At 40.0% G+C, this 21347-nt stretch overlaps 1 protein-coding gene across 1 annotated transcript in view; it reads right to left on the bottom strand.

The window, feature by feature from the left end:
- LOC124257239 (dynamin-1-like) overlaps positions 1 to 20976 on the bottom strand; it is a 71873-nt gene extending 50897 nt beyond the window's left edge. The window contains 1 exon segment of the mRNA XM_046691251.1: positions 20572 to 20976. Within this exon segment, the coding sequence (XP_046547207.1) occupies positions 20572 to 20735 (164 nt within the window). The 5' untranslated portion in view covers positions 20736 to 20976.
- Positions 20977 to 21347: the final 371 nt, after the last annotated feature.

Below are 21347 nucleotides of genomic sequence, written 5' to 3'. Positions count from 1 at the left end.
CCGATTCCCCAACCGGCTCTTGAATTCTGCCCCTATTTTTTTTAAGCGGTATGGATAAAATATGCTTTCAGATACCATTGTTGTTTCCTGGCACCAACGGACATTGGTCATTCTGATAGAGAAAGCCACCATGATGGCCGCAAGCTTGATTGAATAAACAATTTACTTCTAAAAGAAATGTAAAAAATAACATGAAAATCCTAACGACCAACCCTAAATTTTAAAGACGTGTACTTGGAACAACATTTTTTTTATTTAGCCTGGTTACTAAGGGGCGATGGGTTAGCCTAGTGGTTAAAGCGTTCGCTAGTAACACTGAAGACCCGGGTTTGATTCCCCACGAGTACAATGTGTGAAGCCCATTTCTTGTGTCCCCCGACGTGATATTGCTGGAATATTGCTAAAAGATATTGCTAAACCACAAATGCACTCACTTACTCACAACTTCGCATGGTAAGTACTGGAGTAGGGGGCAAAGTGCGTCTCATTGCACCTACAGGAAGGACACCAAAAATACATATTTTGTCCCCAGGGATGCACAATAATATTGTACCACATACACACCAACCCATAAAACTTAATGGAACAGAGTACAGGTCACATTAGTCCTACAAATACAGGGTATATTGTTAGTTGTAACTTATGTTATTTTGGGGATTACATTTTCTCAGTAAAATAGAGATGCTAGTTCTTTTCTTGGGTTGAGTCCCATCAGGAGTCGAACCCACACCCTCAGAGTCAGGCACCTAATCGCCAGCACACAAAGTCAGCCGCCTAACCCGCTCAGCCACCATGACTTCCACAAAAATGGAAGTCGGACAACTGGTAGTCTAGACTGTGGACTTTGTGTACCCCTCTGATAAGTGTGAATTGTCACAGCTCCCACGGCCAAAAGCTATGATTACACAATGCCATTTAGAAACTGGTCAAATGTAACATCTGTACTTTACTGAGAAAGTGTAATCCCAAATATAACATTTGTTACATTTGACCAATGGCATTGTGTATTCATAATCCTGAAATTTTGTCATAACAGTGGCCACAACAATGAGAGACCTTCTGAATAGGTCTGTGGGGCGGAAACAAGTCAAACTGGACACACCAAAAGACAAAATGGCCACGACTTGAGGTGACTTTTGGTAAGTTTTCTCTGTTTAGTGTGCCAGTTTGACTAAGTGAACATGCTTGTGTTGATTAAACATTCTTGGAAAAATATTTATTGTAAATTTAATCTGAGGAACATTTTGTTTTGAAATGCAACGCGATTTTATACAACATATAACTGCTATCGTTCCATAAATCACAAAAAAACATTCCACAATCCTTAAATACATCTCAAGAAACATAAACATCATTTTTGAACCATAATACATTCAAAAACGTTTCTTTCCTATAATTCCAAGCCAGTCCCGACCATGACAGATAAGTGCAGCATCTAACCCACTTCGAAATACTTCCCTCAAATTATACCCTTCATATCAAAATAATTTCCCTTCACAAAATGCATTAGCAATTCAAACCGAGTCATCATCCCGTTATGGCCGCTTCTGTAATCATAACAGACCTTGCCAACCAAAAGAAGCAATCTATGATCAAATATACTCCACACGGACAACACTTGCCGTCTGGAAGCCCTGATCAATGACTGAATATCATGATGCGAGAAAGGTGCGTCTTCAGCAACCAAGTGGCGATGATGTAAGTGTGAAACTGATGTAAAGCAATCATTTGCATACTCTTGTAATTGGAACAAGATGGCTGTTACAGTTTCTGGGTGAGAGGAGGTTCTCAAGAGAAAGATCTTAATAAGAAGGTCGGGCCTTTGCCAAACCAACAGTCGAAGTCACTGGAAAGTTGCAACCTCTGGGAACACCAGCGACATATTACTGTGGGTTTGAATTACACTTTGTCCGACGATGGTCCCAGACTTGTCAACACCCAAACTCGTGGGAGGTTAACAATATGTGGATTAACAACTTCTGTATTACAGTGAGAGAGATGTTCCGGGTGTAGGTTCGAACAATGTTCATCTATATGTTGTTATCCTTCCTTATTGCTCAAACTTGTAACTGCCTCTCAAACAAGTTACCCAAACTCATGGATTAGACTATCACATGCATCACGTGAAAATTACACAAACAATATTTCCTAGAATAAAATCATCTCTGTGAATTGATGCAAATTTGCTGATGTATCGTTCAGCATTGTTCACTCGCTCAAAAATAACAAAAATATATATTTTCGAGTGGTGAACATGGTGAGGTGAAATGGGGTTAGGTATTAGGTTCAAGAAGTGGGGTTATAGTCTGTTTGCAGTGAACTGAGTGAGTGAGTTTAGTTTTACGCTGCACTCAGCAATATTCCAGCTATATGGTGGCGGTCTGTAAATAATCCAGTTTGGACCAGACAATCTAGTGATCAACAACATGGCCATCGATCTGCGCAATGGGGAACCGATGACGTGTCTCAACCATGTCAGCAAACCTGACGACCCGATCCTGTTACTCGCCTCTTACGACAAGCATGGGTTACTGAAGGCCAATATTCTAACCCGAACCTTCACGGGTCTGTTTGCAGTGAAAACATACCGATGAATTTCCCTTTAACAAACAAGAGTCATCAGAAGATGACATATCCCCCCGGCCCCCAGATATTTGAAAGAACAAATCATCTGACAGTTACTTAAAGTCCAGCTTGACTTTTTTTTTTAAGATATTAAGAAGTTTTCGAGTTGTGCTCCTGAAACGAAGCCCACCCCTCCCTTTTGGGACTAAGTCCGAATCGTTTCCATGGAAACCAGGAAAAATAAAAATGCCAAAAATCTGCAAATAGCAAAAGGCACCACTTAAGGTTCTGTTTGATATATCTACCAAGTTTTGTTGAAAAATATTCAATGGTTCTTGAGTTATGCTCCGGAAACGAAACCCACCCCTCCTTTTAACAAACGATCATAACTTCAAATCACTATTTAATATTGGTTTGTATTACAAGGAGGTATGCGCAGTAGTTGGAACAGTGAAATTAATTCACGTGCAGTGCGTGATGAGCGTTAACTTAGACTACCATAGAAACCAACCCTTCTTGTCCTGTAATACAAACCAATAATAGCGATTTGATACTATGATCATTTGTAAACAACTTTTATCCTAAGTTGAATAAATTGCATAGATAGATGCTCATGCTGTTGATCACTGGATTGTCTGGTCCAGACTCAATTATTTACAGGCCGACGCCATATAGCTGGAATATTGCTGAGTGTGGCATAAAACTAAACTCACTCACTCACTTACTTCAGGTCCCACACTGTCCTCCATGTTCAGGTCACAACAGGTCCCCAGTCCATACTGCTGTCCTCCATGTTCCTAGAGCTAATCAGGACCAGACTGTCAGGTTCTAATCAGTCTCAGCTGATTGTCGGCGTAACTGTATCCCAATAGTTTTAATCTTTCTTAACGATTTTTCCAGTAATATATATGTATCTACTTGGCTCCAGATGATACTTTTACCTATTGAGTATTTATTTACATGTTATTTCCATTGTGCATTGAGAGTTTTCCAATTTATTTCATAAAATTGTATCTCTTGTCTATCGAGTTTTGTAAAACAATAAGATTTTTTCAACAAATAACTCTACTGTCTCAGGTAGCTTCTAGCTTCTGGAATACTAAAAGCGGCGTAAAGCCTGTGTTGATGAACTGCCCCTTATGAGTCACATGTCACCAAAGCTCATCACAGTGATACAGGTCATAGTTACAGTAATAGAGAGGTGCACATCTGTGCATCATACACTGCAGTAGAGTTCATGTAGACAGGTGCCAGCATAATGTCAGTGATAAAAGATCTGACAGAAGTGTAGACATGTCTGTATTGGGTAATATTGTAGTGTTGTTCTACTATTGAGTTATTATTCACATGCATGTGGATGAAATCAAAATTAACTATCTTATGGTGACTTAATTTGTGTATTTTACGCTTATATGCAGATTCCATTCAGCTCTGCAATGTTATCTAAAACGGGTCAAAATGAAAAGCACAATCTGGGGACCTTCAGGTTTTCTGCCATTGTTTTGTACATATTCTATTCTAAGTTAAAGGTTTTGAAAAAGGACCTTGACTTTGAAGTATCAAGATGCAGGACAGGCCAAATGAAAAAAAAAATTTATCTTGTTCCAAATTAGGACTTCTTAAGCATGTTTAGGTTCTAAATTTCTTCATGTAATAGTGTAAAACTAACTATCAAAACTACTACAGATCTATTGGTTCTGTGCTCAATGAAATACACGTTTTCTCCACAAACCATAAAATTAGTTATCATTAATACATGATATATTTACAGGTACTGGGAATTCTAGAATATAGAGAATATCCACATTTATACCAAAGAGTTATCATTTGTTTACTTGTTTTTTGGTCTGCTATGGATACAATGACAGAATCAGTTTGCGACCAAATACAATGCTAAAGGGAAAAATTATTACAGGATTACGGACAAGTGTAGTCTGATATCTCTCAATATCGTGATTAGGGTGAGTGAGTGATTGGTTTTATGCCCCTTTTAGCAATATTCCAGCAATATCACAGCGGGGCTTCACACAATGTACCCATGTGGGGAATCGAACCCAGGTCTTCGGCGTGATGAGCGAAAGCTATAACCACTAGTCCACCCCTCCGCCCTTGCAATAAGGATGACAACACCACTGATATCATGATACGCAACAAACAGAAATGATGATATCATTGTAATACAACTGAAATGCTCTTGATTTATTGTATCTGTCCACCATTATCATCACAGCTTATTGGGATGCCATGGTTACAGACGGTGCTGTGCTACCTCCATCAATATAGTAATCATTTCCATCATTCCATGTAACCTTTATGTACCAGGATCTCACCAACTAACGATTCAAGTAGCTCTGTACCAAAAGTCCGTTTGGCTCAAAAGCGGACCGATGAATTGCAATCTAACTCGAAAACTAATAAACATAAAATACTCAATGAAACGCTGATCATAATCAAAACATCAGACCAACTCTGTGAGTTTTTTGCAGAATGTATGTCCTAAAAATAAAAAAGTTGTTTAACAAACTATCATTAAAATATTGACACAGTTCACTATTTGTTACGAGGGAGGAGTGCAGAGAAAGGGACAGCCAGGTGTGCGAGAAAGGATGGAGACGGCACAGCACAGGTTAATGAATCAATAACTTTGTCGGCACTTGTGCACGTGCTTCTCTAACACCTGGCTGTCCCTTTCTCTGCACTCCTCCCTCGTAAGAAATAGTGAACTGTGTCAATATTTTAATGATTGTTTGTTAAAAAACTTTTTGGTGGAGTCCAGAAAATTTTCATATATAAGAAAGCTGTTGGGTATTAGTAAATGAGAAAAATGTGTGCTATTTATATTTATGTGGCAATTTTGTACAATGATAAAATTTGCAATTCATCGGTCCGTTTCTGACTCAAACGGACTGTAAGCTCGGATACATCGTAAGTATCTTTAAATCCTCACAGCCCTAATCATGGTCCAGCTGATGACAAATACCATCTCTCCGCCTCATCTCTTAGCATCAAGGCGAGGATGTCTGTTCACTCAACTGACCAATGAACACGCCAATCACTTGTAGCACCCAATAACATTTACTTGAAGGTCACACAAGGCTACCGTCGCTGATTAATGAGATTAGCGACCAGACACACAGCATGCGGTAATTAGTCATTTCAAACTAGGTCATTACTGCTACTGTCCCACACCTACTTACTAAACAATGTTTAGAGTCCAGACTTCCTTCTGAGCTTGATAAAATGTATTCTATGGCCAACTTGACTGCTTTACCTAGTGAGTGAGCGAGTTTAGTTTTGCGCCGCACTCTGAAATATTCCAGCTATATGGCGACAGTCTGTAAATAATAGAGTCCAGACAATCCAGTGATCAATATCATGAACATCGATCTACGAAATTGGGATACTATGACATGTGTCAACCAAGTCAGCGAGTCTGACCACCCGATCCCGTTAGTCGCCTCTTATGACAAGCATGGGTTATTGAAGATGAATTCTAACACAGATCTTCACGGGTCCTTTAACTTTAACTGTTAAAAGCTTCTAAACATAGTCTTTCATAGAATGTGAATAGACAACAGTGGTGGGGACAAACTCCAATAAACAGTCAATATCTGGATTTATAAAATAAAGTGTCATTGCCCACATTGGCAGATTTTAGATTTGAAACAACAAATATTTCAAAATTGGGATTTATCACTAAGTGCTTTTGTAATTTCAAGAATATTTTAACATTTGTTTTAAAGATCTTTTTTTTATTATTCATGTTATCAGTGAAATACAAGTCATATCTACAAAGTCATTAATTAATTATCTTTTTTTTAAAAACATGAATTGCGACATTTGGGTTATTGATTTTCAGTTTTGACCAAAGTTAACAGAACTGATGTCCCGTATGCAGCTGAACGGGAGGCTGGATGGGAGGCTGTACGGGAGGCTCTATGGGAGGCTAAAGGCAGCATCCCAAGAAAATCCCATGTTTATATGAAGTCATGATCCTCAGCTATAAACACCCAATTCCAAGGATGATCACAGCTATTCTGAGTCCACTGAAAAGGACTTGAAAAGCCTGCAATTAATTCTAAGTATTAGCCCCCTCCGTGTGGGACAGCCACAAATACCCTCCTGGAATCTCGGACACAACACTGAAATCTGGGACTTCATAATGAGATCAATAGACGTGATAGAGGAACGGCTGGATCGGCATCGAGGGTCGTGTCCAAACGGGAAAACACTGGATATGTCAAGAAATCAATAGCACCTTGAAGCAGGCGCAGACTTCAATGGTGAATGTTTACATTTCATTTGTTGTTGAAGGTCACAGAGGGTGGTGTGAAGGAAGGGATGGAACTGAGAGTGGTGTTGAAGTGAAACGGGGGCAGGGGGGTGGAAATGAGGGTGGTGTTGAAAGGAGGGTGGAACTGAGGGGTGGTGTTGAAGTGAAAGCGAGGGGGCAGGGGGTGGAAATGAGGGTGGTGTTGAAGGGGGGGTGGAACTGAGGGTGGTGTTGAAGTGAAACGGGGGCAGGGGGTGGAAATGAGGGTGGTGTTGAAGGAGGGGTGGAACTGAGGGTGGTGTTGATGGTCACAGAGGGTGGTGTTGAAGGTCACAGAGGGGTGGTGTGAAGGAAGGGATGGAACTGAGGGTGGTGTTGAAGTGAAAGCGGGGGGGCAGGGGTGGAAATGAGGGTGGTGTTGAAGTGAAGCGGGGGCAGGGGGTGGAAATGAGGGTGGTGTTGAAGGAGGGGTGGAACTGAGGGTGGTGTTGAAGTGAGCGTGGGGGCAGGGGTGGAAATGACTGTGTTGAGAGGGAAGCAGGGGCAGGGGTGGAAATAGAAGGTGGTGTTGAAGGAGGTGGAACTGAGGGGTGGTGTTGAAGCGAGGGGCGGGTGGAAATGAGGGTGAGTGTTGAAGGAGGGGATAGGGAAATGAGGGTGGTGTTGAAGGTCACAGAGGGTGGTGTGAAACAGGGTGGTGAAGGAGGAGATGGACCTGAGGTGGTGTTGAAGTGAAGCAGGGGCAGGGGGTGGAAATGAGGGTGGTGTTGAAGTGAAACGGGGCAGGGGGTGGAAATGAGGGTGGTGTTGAAGTGAAGCGGGGGGCAGGGGGGTGGAAATGAGGGGTGGTGTTGAAGGAGGGGTGGGAACTGAGGGTGGTGTTGAAGGAAGTGAAAGCGGGGCAGGGGGTGGAAATGAGGGTGGTGTTGAAGGAGGGTGGAACTGAGGGGTGGTGTTGAAGTGAAAGCGAGGGGGCAGGAGGGGTGGAACTGAGGGTGGTGTTGAAGGAGGGGGGTGGAACAGAGGTGGTGGTGTTGAAAGGTCACAGAGGGTGGTGTGAAGGAAGGGATGGAACTGAGGGTGGTATTGAAGTGAAAGCAGGGGGCAGGCAGGGTGGAACTGAGGGTGGTGTTGAAGTGAAGCAGGGGGCAGGGGGTGGAAATAGAGGGTGGTGTTGAAGTAGTGAAGCAGGGGCAGGGGGGGGTGGAAATGAGGGTGGTGTTGAAGTGAAACGGGGGCAGGTGGGTGGAAATGAGGGTGGTGTTGAAGGAGGGGGGTGGAACTGAGGGTGGTGTTGAAAGAAGTGAAGCGAGGGGGCAGGGGGTGGAAATGAGGGGTGGTGTTGAAGGAGGGGGTGGAAGCGAGGGTGGTGGTGTTGAAGTGGAACGGGGAGGGGGTGGAACTGAGGGTGGAGTTGAAGGTGGAACTGAGGGTGGTGTTGAAGGTCACAGAGGGTGGTGTGAAGGAAGGGGATGGCACAGAGGGTGGTGTTGAAGTGAAACAGTAGGGGGTGAACTGAGGGTGGTGTTGAAGAGAAACAGGTTGGTTGGTCAGGGGTTGTGGTGAAGCGGGAAGAGAAACAGGTTGGTCAGTGAAATGAAGTGGTACACCTGATTAACATGATTAAAACCAGACATTCTGTTCTGATACAAAACCTCTTCAAAATTTCACAATACCTCCAAGGGATTTTCTACTCAGAAAAAATGCGGCTTCCGCCTCCTCTGTAATAAGCAAACCATTCTGACAAACACATCTGATTCCTGTATCTGGAAAATGAACTTAATTCATCAGTTCTGAATGTAACTAATACAAGCCTTATACTGTGGATATATTATACACCTAAACTCAAAATTATGAGCCACTGAAGGTATACAGTCGAGCACCGTTGTCTCGATATTCATGGGACCAAGAAAAAATATCCAGTTATCCGAACTTTCGAGACATCCGACCAGGGCATATCATCACATATCACTATGAAAGAAAACAAAACAAAAAGTAGATTTCATGTATATATATTTGTACATACATGTTTACTCACAGTCGCAGTCAAACACGTTACAGCTCATGTTAGTGACCATCTTGAATGATACCTCATCTCACCCTCCATCTCTCGATTCCACAAATCTTGTGAACGCATCTGCCGTTCTCAACTGCGATTACACAAAACTCTCATTGGATTCTCAGGATGTTTTGATTTCGAAACTATAATCCGTTATCAGTAAGGTTTAGTCGTAACAGTGAGTACTTCCTAACTAATTCCTTCGTAATTAATACAAATTAAACAAGAAGACAAAGTCATCAATATCCCCTGCAATGGCACAATACTCTTCATGATTATGTCTACGAGTTATGATTATGTCAAATATTTAGGTGTGTATATAGAAAAGTGGAAGGAGAGTATTGAAAGTTTGTAAAAGTTCTGCTCAGAAGGAGCACTATCACCAATTTCAGGCTAAGTCAAACTTGTTGCCATGGAAATGCCAAAATATTTTATTCAGAATTCCAAAACTACCAAAGGCACCAGTACACCACCAGATCTATCTATGTGCCAAGTTTGGTGAAGAAATAGTGAACAGTTTTAGAGTTCTGCTCTGGAAAAGACAATGTGCGCGGACGAACAGGCGGCGCCGCACGGATGGAGTCCATTTTAATACCCCCGCCATAAACGCTGTTATGGGGATGTATAACAAACAAGTGACACCTTCAACTCAATTACCCTAATTAGTTTACATTTCATTTGTTGTTGAAGGTCACAGAGGGTGGTGTGAAGGAAGGGATGGACCAAGAGTGGTGTTGAAGTGAAACGGGGCAGGGGGTGGAAATGAGGGTGGTGTTGAAGTGAAACAGGGGCAGGGGGTGGGGGTGGGGGTTGGGGAGGTGAACTGAGGGTGGTGTTGAAGTGAAACGGGGCAGGGGGTCGGGGTGGGAGGTGAACTGAGGGTGGTGTTGAAGGAAACGGGTCAGGGGATAGAAATGAGGGTGGTGTTGAAGGTCACAGAGGGTGTGTGAACATGGTGAAGGAGGAGATGGACCTAAGAGTGGTGTTGAAGTGAAACGGGGCAGGGGGTGGAAATGAGGGTGGTGTTGAAGTGAAACAGGATTTGGGGTGGGGGTGGGTGAACTGAGGGTGGTGTTGAAGTGAAACGGGTCAGGGGGATAGAACTGAGGCTGGTGTTGAAGGTCACAGAGGGTGGTGTTGAAGGTCACAGAGGGTGGTGTGAAGGAGGGGATGGCACAGAGGGTGGTGTTGAAGTGAAACAGTAGGGGGGGGTGAACTGAGGGTGGTGTTGAAGAGAAACAGGTTGGTTGGTCAGGGGTTGTGGTTTAGAAGAGAAACAGGTTGGTCGGTGAAATGAAGTGGTACACCTGATTAACATGATTAAAACCAGACATTCTGTTCTGATACAAAACCTCTTCAAAATTTCACAATACCTCCAAGGGATTTTCTACTCAGAAAAAATGCGGCTTCCGCCTCCTCTGTAATAAGCAAACCATTCTGACAAACACATCTGATTCCTGTATCTGGAAAATGAACTTAATTCATCAGTTCTGAATGTAACTAATACAAGCCTTATACTGTGGATATATTATACACCTAAACTCAAAATTATGAGCCACTGAAGGTATACAGTCGAGCATCGTTGTCTCGAGCATTCATGGGACCAAGAAAAATATCGAAGTTATCCGAACTTTCGGAGACATCCCAACCAGGACATATCATCACATATCACTATGAAAGAAAACAAAACAAAAGTAGATTTCATGTATATATATTTGTACATACATGTTTACTCACAGTCGCAGTCAAACACGTTACAGCTCATGTTAGTGACCATCTTGAATGATACCTCATCTCACCCTCCATCTCGATTCCACAAATCTTGTGAACGATTCGTCGCTTCAACTGCGATTACACAAAACTCTAATTGGATTCTCAGGATGTTTTGATTTCGAAACTATAATCCGTTATCAGTAAGGTTTAGTCGTAACAGTGAGTACTTCCTAACTAATTCCTTCGTAATTAATACAAATTAAACAAGAAGACAAAGTCATCAATATCCCCGCAATGGCACAATACTCTTCATGATTATGTCTACGAGTTATGATTATGTCAAATATTTAGGTGTGTATATAGAAAAGTGGAAGGAGAGTATTGAAAAGTTTGTAAAGTTCTGCTCCAGAAAGGAGCACTATCACCAATTTCAGGCTAAGTCAAACTTGTTGCCATGGAAATGCCAAAAATATTTTATTCAGAATTCCAAAACTACCAAAAGGCACCAGTACACCACCAGATCTATCTATGTGCCAAGTTTGGTGAAGAAATAGTGAACAGTTTTAGAGTTCTGCTCTGAAAAGACGATGTGCACGGACGAACAGACGCACGCACGGATGGAGTCCATTTTAATACCCCCCGCAAAACGCGTTGCGGGGGATAATAACAAACAAGTGACACCTTCAACTCAATTAACCCTAATTAGTTTACATTACCGAATCCCTTTGATTCATGCCGCACCGTGTGTAAACGCGTGGAAACAACCTCAGTTCAGAGGGATACTTGCCCATGAAAGGTAGGTGAATATCGAGTTGCTTTGTAAATATTGAGTTAAAAGGATAATTTTGCTTGTTGGACCATGAAATTATATCGAGATATCTGAAATATTGAGACTCCGTATCGAGTTAAAAGAGCTTGAATAGTGATAAATTATAAAGGATTTTGCCGGGACCGAGATGTTATATCAAGATAACCGAGATATCGAGTTATCAGAGTTCGACACAACGGTGCTCGACTGTATTTGTGCTCTGAAAGGACCAAGGCTGAAATTTCTGATATCAGGGCTGCAAAAAAATAGTAGCCAGAAATTTAAGAAACTTGACGGCTGGTCAGCTCAAAATACATTCATCATCTACACCAGGAAGTCAAAGTGGGGTCAGGATTCTCCTGACAGAACCTTGTATGGAGGAAACTGGAGTCATCAGATGAGATTCTGGCACTTGCTACACATCCTGTTGAGATGAAACTTCACTTTTGAAAGAAATCTGGACCGTGCAGGAAATATATTAGCTCAGGAAGATGTACAGTGAAAGTCGTGACTCTGATGGTGTTTGTACTGGCCTGATAGCCGGAAACTCAAGGTCTTCTCATTGTTCTAAAACATACTTGTAACGAGCGAGCGAGCGAGCGAAAGTAAAACCTGCATGAACCGGCAAACCCACAGTTGTAGGTTTCTGGAATGCCAAGGTACACAACTCTGTATAGCAAATTGTGACGCCTACATGTCCAGACCACCTGTGTTTCTTCTAAGATCAAGAATCAGTGGACTGGAGCAGGGTACGAAATAGCAACTCACCCGCTAGCCCATGGCAAGTAAAAATCCAATCGGGCCAGTAAATCTCCACAGTCACTGGCCCATTTGGCTGGTGAATTTTCATGGGGTCATTTTGTAAATACATCACTCTCTCCGAAAAATGTTCATCATAATTAGCAGCTTAATGATGAAACCGGTGTCATGCCGACAATATCTTATTCACATCTAAGTTTGTAACCTTTTCCTCAGAGGAGCGATCTACAACTTGCAAAAAATGGCAACTGTTAACCTCATCATGATGTTTAAGAAAGCTGACCGAATACATTGACTAATTCCTAAAAAAGACAACAAACCATTTCCTGGAAGCAGTGAGGAACATTCTCCATCTTAACCAACCAATTCCCAAAAGGATCAAGTGGTCAAGTGTGGCAGATAATATACATGGAGTTGATAGTTCCACATGCTATATATTATTATTATGATTATTGAGAAAAGATAGCCATAATACATTTGGGATTGATTTAACAAACAGCGTCTACAACCCGGACTGGTGGCGTTAGATTAATATGCCACTTACTGAAACTGCTAAAATACTGCAAACTTAAGCAACAACACTCACTCACTCACTCACTCACACATTATATCTGATTATCATCATGATTATCTTCATTGCTATTATTACCATTATCTGTTATACGTATTTCGGATTTTAGACGCTGTTTGTTAAATCAATCCCAAATGTATTATGGCTATCTTTTCTCAATAATCATAATAATAATAAATAAACATCACAATTACCTGATTACAGACAACAGTTCTCGACAACTGAACAGCCTGAATTATCAAATCATAAACAGATTCATATAATAAACAACAACGCAGTTCAAACAATTAAGTCCTGATTACTGATTACTATCTTGCTGATTACTGACACAACTGTCACTCAAGCTAAAGGGATCCGTAATTCACGCACATTTCAGATCAATGATCATCAACATCAATCAAGCTTGAAAATTACTGTTATTATCGGCAATTTCTTAAGACTGCGCCAAAATTGAAATATCTCAGATAGGCATTATTCAAAACACTAGCTATCTGTGGTGAGTTCCATGACAGCTTTCTCACAAACTGCATGCACTCTGAAATCATCCTTCTTCTACCCCTAATGCCAAGATCCAGGCAGGGAGACAACAAGTACCATGTTTTAACATCATGACATGACCACGAATCGAAACCCCTGACCTTTCTCTTTCCAGGCAGGTGCTCTACTCTCTAGAAACTGACGGCAGTCTCATGCCGGTTTGACAGAAACACAATGATACTGATAAATGAGTTGTAGATTAAAGTCACAATTCATTCTAAATGTAATCTAATAAGATAATATGAAAGGGAATTATTTTCTTTTCATCTCAAAAGATCAATCATCTTTCCGCAATGTTTGAACTAAAACAGGAAGATCAGGATATCCCTGCCGTGATCCTAATGTCAAAGTTCAATATTTAGCATGATAATTGTTGTGATTCAAGCACACCAGTCTACTTCAAGGAATCGTGTTCCCCTTAAATACATAATCATGGTTTTGGTTACCATGGTTACATGGAACAGAGTGCAGGCAATGGAAATCAGTTGTTCTTGGTTCTTAGTGAGTGAATATAGTTTTACTCTGTTGCAAATTGTGCAATATTTGTCAAATTAGTTTCTGCAATATGCAGACCAGTGAAGATCTGGGTTAGAATTGGTCTTCAGTAACCCATGCTTGTCATAAGACTAACGGATCGGGAGGTCAACTTGCTGACTTGGTTGACACATGTCATCGTATCCCAATTGTATACATCGATGCTCATGCTGTTGATCACTGGATTGTCTGGTCCAGACTCAATTATTTACAGACCACCGCCATATAGCTGAAATATTGCTGAGTGCGGCGTAAAACTCCTCTAACCCACACACTGCAATATGTAGACACTGAGATATGTTGAACGGATACTTATCATGATAATTTCAACAATATTCCTGCTACCTCTCCAGACCAAGAAACCAACTGCATCTGAACTACTAAATCCAGTTCTATTCAGCAATTTAAAAATGGCAATGTCTAACAACAGATTGATACACCTTGAAAGCATTGTAAACAAGAAGACAAAGTCATCAATATCCCCCGCAAAGGCAAAATACTCTTCATGATTATGTCTACAAGTTATGATTATGTCAAATATTTAGGTGTGAATATAGAAAAGTGGAAGGAGAGTATTGAAAGGTTTTTAAAGTTCTGCTCCAGAAAGGAGCACTATCACCAATTTCAGTCAAACTTGTTGCCATGGAAATGCCAAAAAAAAATTATTCAGAATTCCCAAACTACCAAAAGGCACCAGTACACCATCAGACCAATCTATGTGCCAAGTTGGGTGAAGAAACATTGAACGGTTTTAGAGTTCTGACCCGGAAAAGAGCACTACCACCAATTTCAGGCTAAGTCAAACTTTTTGCCATGGAAACGTCAAAAATATTTTATTCAGACTTCCAAAACTACCAAAAGGCACCAGTACACCACCAGATGTATCTATGTGCCAAGTTGGGTGAAGAAATATTGAACGGTTTTAGAGTTCTGCTCCGGAAAAGAGCACTACCACCAATTTCAGTCTAAGTCGAACTTGTTGCCATGAAAACGCCAAAAATATTTTATTCAGAATTCCAAAACTACCAAAAGGCACCAGTACACCACCAGATCCATGTATGTGCAAAGTTTGGTGAAGAAATATTGAACGGTTTTAGAGTTCTGCTCCGGAAAAGACAAATGTGCACGGACAGACGGACGGACGCACGGACGGAGTCCATTTTAATACCCCCCGCAAAACGAGTTGCGGGGGATAACAAGCCAACACCTTGAAGAACACCTTGATGCAGAAGTCCTGAAACCGAATTACAAAGAATATCGACCGTTACCCATAAAAAAGTTTTATGTCTTCAGCTTAATGAAGTGACGAAAACAATCATCAACCTGTCCCTGACACAGTGTAAATATTTTCTTTGTTGTGTCCACAAGTGGAGGTCCAAATACATCATGTCTTGCAACCATGTGACCTTTCCATTACTTCTCTGAACTTGGCTCTAGCTCATTTGTTGGAGTGAGTGAGTGAGTTTAGTTTTATGCCGCACTCACCAATATTCCAGCTATATGGCAGCGGTCTGTAAATAATCGAGTCTGGACCAAACAATCCAGTGTGCCTTGACAAAATTGTAAACATATCCAAAAAAAATTGCGGCTTCAATTTCGAACTTCTACCTTTTCAGTATGAGTCAAAACTTAAGAAGAAATCTGGCCATTCAATTGGATCCATCACACTTTTTAAATGAATGTTATGAACTTCTGCCTTCTGGCCGCAGTTTCAAAAACTATGTCTTACAAAACTAATAGAACTTCAAAATCATTTGTCCCATACAGCATAAAACTTCTAAATCTTCCTTCAAAATTGTAATAGTGAAATCTATGATGAGGCACGAGTGATTATTATATCATGAACTTTGATTATGATATAATTCAACATTATATTCTGATTAGCTTGGCATTGTGTATATATACTTTAAATTATTTGCTGTTAGATGCTTGTATTGGCTCTTTGAATGCAAAACAAATTTCCCTTACGGGACAATAAACTTTATCTTATTTTATCTTATCTTAGTAATTTGCCTAAGGTGTTACCGCATTGGTGCATCGTTGTGGGTTAGGACAGAAGTCCTAGAAACTCTCAGGAGTCAAGCTGCCAAACACGGTCACCCATCCAAGTACTCTCCGTGCCCCAACGTTGACTGACATTGCCTGATTTGTGATCTGCATGCTATGCACAAGTCCACACACCATCACAAAACACTCAAATACTTTCAACATGTTGAGGGAAAAGCCTAACCATATTTTACATGTCTAACACCTCAATGAAAGTCATGAGAATTGGTATAATACTGACAAGGTATGTTTTTGGTAAATGAATTGTATTGATATATGTTGCAATATGTACAGTGTTCACGAATGGTGTTTCAAAGTAACAGGACTTTCGGTCCTGTAAGATTCAGATGTCTGCCTGACCCATTGAAAATTCACAGGACCCATAGAATAAAATTAAACACACATTTTAGATTTAATATTTCTTATATTGGCATTGAAATTATTAACAAACATAAGATTTATAAACAGCAAACAAGTATCACATGTCACATATAACAACTTCAGTCAAAGTCATTGTAAAATATACAGTCAGACACTGGGGCCGGCGGATTGTAGACTTCTATCGGACCGTTGGCGAATCTGCCGGATTTGTGAGAGGGTCAGACACTATTTGTGAACACTGATGTATTGTGATGTATTGGTAGCTGAAACATTGTACACAAAGATTCTTTTTTTCTACATACTAAGGACAATAAAATATATTTTGGTTATCATAACAGCAATCTCAAAATTAGGTTGATAAGGAATTCTTTCCTTCATATTTATACAATTTACAAAATGTAAAGTAAGCTGTTTTGAACTACAAAGGGAAACATCAGATGTGTATGAAAGTCTGTGTAAATTTTAATTTAAACCATAGTGATAATCACAAAACATGTCATATTTTTTCACCTATACTTGGTACACACAAAAAATATTGTAATGTGTATCATTTGAAAAAGGTTTTTAGCTACTGGTGTATACGTGATACCAAGCAGTCCTTATACTAATGAACCAAGGAACACATATCTCATAATAATGATTGGAAACAAGAGTTAATTGTGTCCTTTCGACCAAACACAGTGTTCACGAATAGCGTCTGACCCTCTGACAAATCCGGCAGATTTGCCAACGGTCCGATCGAAGTCTACAACCCGCCGGCCCCAGTGTCTGACTGTATATTTCACAATGACTTTGACAGAAGTTGTTATATGGGACATGTGACACTTGTTTGCTGTTAATAAATCTTATGTTGATTTATAATTTCAGTGCCAATTATAAGAAATGCTAAATCTGAAATGTGTGTTTAATTTTATTCCATGGGTCCTGTGAATTTTCAATGGGTCAGACAGACATCTGAAACTTACAGGACCCAATGTCCTGTTCCTTTGAAACACGATTCAGTGAACACTGCAAACATGATAAAAAGACGGACATAACTAAAATGCAAGCTTTTCATTATTTCATTCCATATGAAAGTGGTATTATATTGCAAGGTAATGTCATTTTATCATGTTCTTGATCTATCCTCTGACATGAAGGATATACATTTCAGCTACTGAGGTGTCAGGCAAGCTCGTTATCAACAGGTAGCACCAGTCACACTGTGTTAATAGCTGTCAATCATGCTGTTAGCACACAATCAGCATTCATTATGAAGCTCAACTACTGCTGAACATAGTAAAAGTTGTTTGTTTATTTTAGTCTCATCTTGTACATACAAATAATGTATACATAAATTCATAGAGCTGTGCATGAACAAGCTGCCAGAAGGCTATAGGAGACTTAAAGAGCATTAAAGTAAGTGAGATGGATAAAATTATTAAAATAAATTACATAATATTATACAGTTGAAATAAAACATGACACATACACATGCACACATGCACACACACACGCACGCACGCACGCACACAGAGTATCAATGGTAAACACAGAGGCGGTCACAGAGATACGGGTGTTAAGGTAATATTTACCTCCATATCTGACTGTCAGACTAAATCTTAATCACTTATCACAATTTAACAGAATTCAAACATGACGATAAAGAGATAGTTTGTAAACAAGTGTTTACAGTTTAGCATGTCTGGTGAATGTCTCCTGGAGACCTGCTGAGCCAACTGATAAGTTACATGTTTGAAACAAAAACTCCTCTCCTGTTACCAAGGTAACTAACATAGCTAATATTTTTATGACAATGACATTGACAATATGTCAGCCCTTGCCTGATTGAGTACATAAGAATCGACTGTAAATTTTACGATTTCGAAAGATATGACCAATATTTAGATACAGAACATTGGCTGACAAAAAACTCATAAATTAAATTTCCTGATTGAGTACATAAGAATCGACTGTAAATTTTACAAAAGATAAGACCAATATTTAGAACCAGAACATTGGTTGACAAACAACTCATAAATCAAATTTTCTGTACAAATAACTGTCTTTTTCATCTGTGTTAGTTACAGTTCCAGTTTCTTGAGCAAATACAAGTTTATCATTGTTAATAGCCATAACTTGTTTCTTATCTTCAGTGAGTTCAATGCTGCATGAACAGTATTCAAGTTGGATTAACGAGTGTCAGCATAATGAAGAGGAAAGCTGAGAGGGAAATGCAATTTTTTTGAAGGGTGCCATAGGGCACCAGACAGATAATTAAGATGTGCCTTTTAAAGAAAAAAAGCATGCCTATATGTCTATACCTTTTGACAATCCAATTAAACTTAAAACATCACAACAAATATGTTTTTTCACTTCATTCAGGTCTTTGAATGGCATTTAAAAGCGATACTAATAAGGAAGAATTTTTACGGATGTCAACTTCTTTATTAGGAGAAACATGACATTTTGGAGTCCATAGAAATTTTCTTCCTTATTTCAATTCATTGTTTAATAGATCAGTTATCATCACTTAAACCTAAACATTTGAGAGCTGGATTTCTTAAATACTATCAAGACTGAAAGAATAGTTGAGTTTCATTTGTCTTGGACCCATAAACAAACCCACATTTTCTGTTATGTGCTCTGGCATTAAAAATGGCCACACCCATGTTAAGCTGTGAGACTGAGAATGCCACAGATAAACAATTTGACAGGGTGCTAAAGTAGGTTTTGAATTTTGGGGTTCGTCAAATTTATCAGATTTTCCATTAAATGAGTCTCATTTTTATAAATTTAGTCATGCCGATAGGACACACTGAAAATATTTCATCCGTGCCATTTCAATATTTACTGTGCCATGGCATGCAAATTAAGCTATTTTCAATTCCAGGAGAGCATAAAGTGATGTTGGTCTTAAGACATTTACCCCTTTCATTGTAACTTACAATCACATGCATGGCAGGGACAAACCTACAAATTGGGTGAGGTGAGGTGAAATTGGGTTTTACGTCGTGCTTGAGAATATTTCGCTCATATGACGATGTGCATGCGTGTGTATGTGTAGGTGCGACTGCTTGTACTAGCCCAGACTTAAGCTGGTTTTATAGTACTAGCCCACTGAGATACCATGCCGCAGTGAAGCATGAATACCCCACTCTGACTCATTATACTGACTCCGAGCCGACCAGTCCTTGTTGTACCCATTAATGCCGAGCGCCAGGCAGGGACCAACAAGTACCATATTTTAACGTCTTTTGGTATGACGCGGTCAGGGATCGAACCCACGACCTTCCGCTCTCCGGGCGGACACTCTAACCACTACACCACGGAGGCGGTCCTACAAATTGGGGCGAATGTGGATGTGAATCAATGATCATAGATTTCTGGCATGCCAAAGTCACACGGTGAATTATGCCTTAGACAACTGGGTCACTTGTGCCTCCTCTTATCTGTATCCTGAATATTTTCACATGGAAATGGAAATGATTTTGACACATACTTAAATCAACAAAGACAATTAGAGCATATAGACTCAAAGTATCAGCCTATCCTGGTCCTCGAAACAGGATACAATGCTGAATCACCATCACAGTCAGTCACATCATCCTCCTCTTGCAGCTTGCAGTGGTCAAACTTGACTAATCACAAGTATGTTGGATTTAGACTATCAGTGGAAGGACAGGTCACAAGTGTCCTATTTGGTATACAGAATCACTGTAGCATATCATGAAAACTAACTCTGGATAAAAACTTGTTTCTACCCTTCTGTGTACAGATTATACAAAAAGGCAAAACAATATTCCGTTTGCAAGATGATTTTTCTTGGACATAAAATGACAGTCATGCTGAAGATATTGTTTTAAATTTGGTGTAGTTATTGAGGGCTGTCAAACTGCTACTGAAAAAATTGTGTCATATTTTTTGTCTTGTGCCATAGTTACACAATGTTTAATATCAAAGCCTTCAAAATGAACAGCAAACATTAGCAGCTGATCAAACCATATACACCCACAAAGTGTTTTCTTTTAAAAGAATCAGAGTTATATTTGCGATATTATTGAAGCACTGACAAAATGATAAACAACGACAAACTTGAAATAGTATCCGACACTGAAAGCGTATGCGCGTCTTACAAGGCTTGCGACATCGATTTCAAAGGAGACGCCCCTTCGTAAAGATCGCCATTTGAAATGCTAGAGATGATGTAAATAAACATACATTGTATACGATGTGATATTATGGCTAATGGAAGAACAATTAACAGCTACAATAAATGACATGGCAAATCACAGTCTAATTTTATCAAAACATAACTATTTGAAGACGGAAGTGACAGTTCTTACCTGCCAACAAAATTTTCAAGCACACTTGATTTTCCTGCACTTTGACTTCCAACAACGGCGATCTGAGGCAAATCCAGGGAAATTGGGACTCCTAGTAAAGCAAACGCATCCTGCAGTTTGTTCACAATAGGAATTAAATTTTCCATACCCACGTTTCCCGACATTTTGACAGTTTTTTAGTGGGATATTAGACTAAAAATTTATATATTCGGCATGGCGGAAATACGACGACCCTCTATGATGTAAGCGACATCAGAATAATTTATCTCAGCAGTGTTTCTTTCCGCATACACAAACAGTATTCACATTGTCTACAGATAATTTAGCACAAAACGTATTAATAGAGTCTCTCCCGAGCTACCGATTCAAAGGAAACAACAGTTCAAAATGATCTTGTACGTAAGCGGACAGTGAATAAATTTATAGGTCAAAGTGAGTACTAATTTCCCTACAACTATTCACATATCTTAACTCCATTGATAAACAACTTCAGTCGAACCATTTCTTCAATAGATAGGACTCACCCTAACAAACTTTAAATAATCCTAAAAAGGACTGACTGATGGTGGGTCTGTGTCATATTTCACCATTTGCCTCACATATAACCCCACACCCACACCCACACCCACCCGTTATGCATTTCACACCGGACTGTCATTTATATGTGTGGTTAAAGTAATGCCAAACAAAAACTATACATTCTGAAGACCTTCTGACAAAACATCACCTGTCTTGTCTTACTATTCACCTACTCTATTCAAATTATTTTATCTTGA

The sequence above is a fragment of the Haliotis rubra genome, unplaced genomic scaffold (assembly GCF_003918875.1).
Source record: "Haliotis rubra isolate DU_JTF1 unplaced genomic scaffold, ASM391887v1 Scf653, whole genome shotgun sequence".
Classification (NCBI taxonomy): domain Eukaryota; kingdom Metazoa; phylum Mollusca; class Gastropoda; order Lepetellida; family Haliotidae; genus Haliotis; species Haliotis rubra.
The sequence above is the reverse complement of the archived record's forward strand: the minus strand, read 5'-3'. Positions and strand labels throughout refer to the sequence as shown.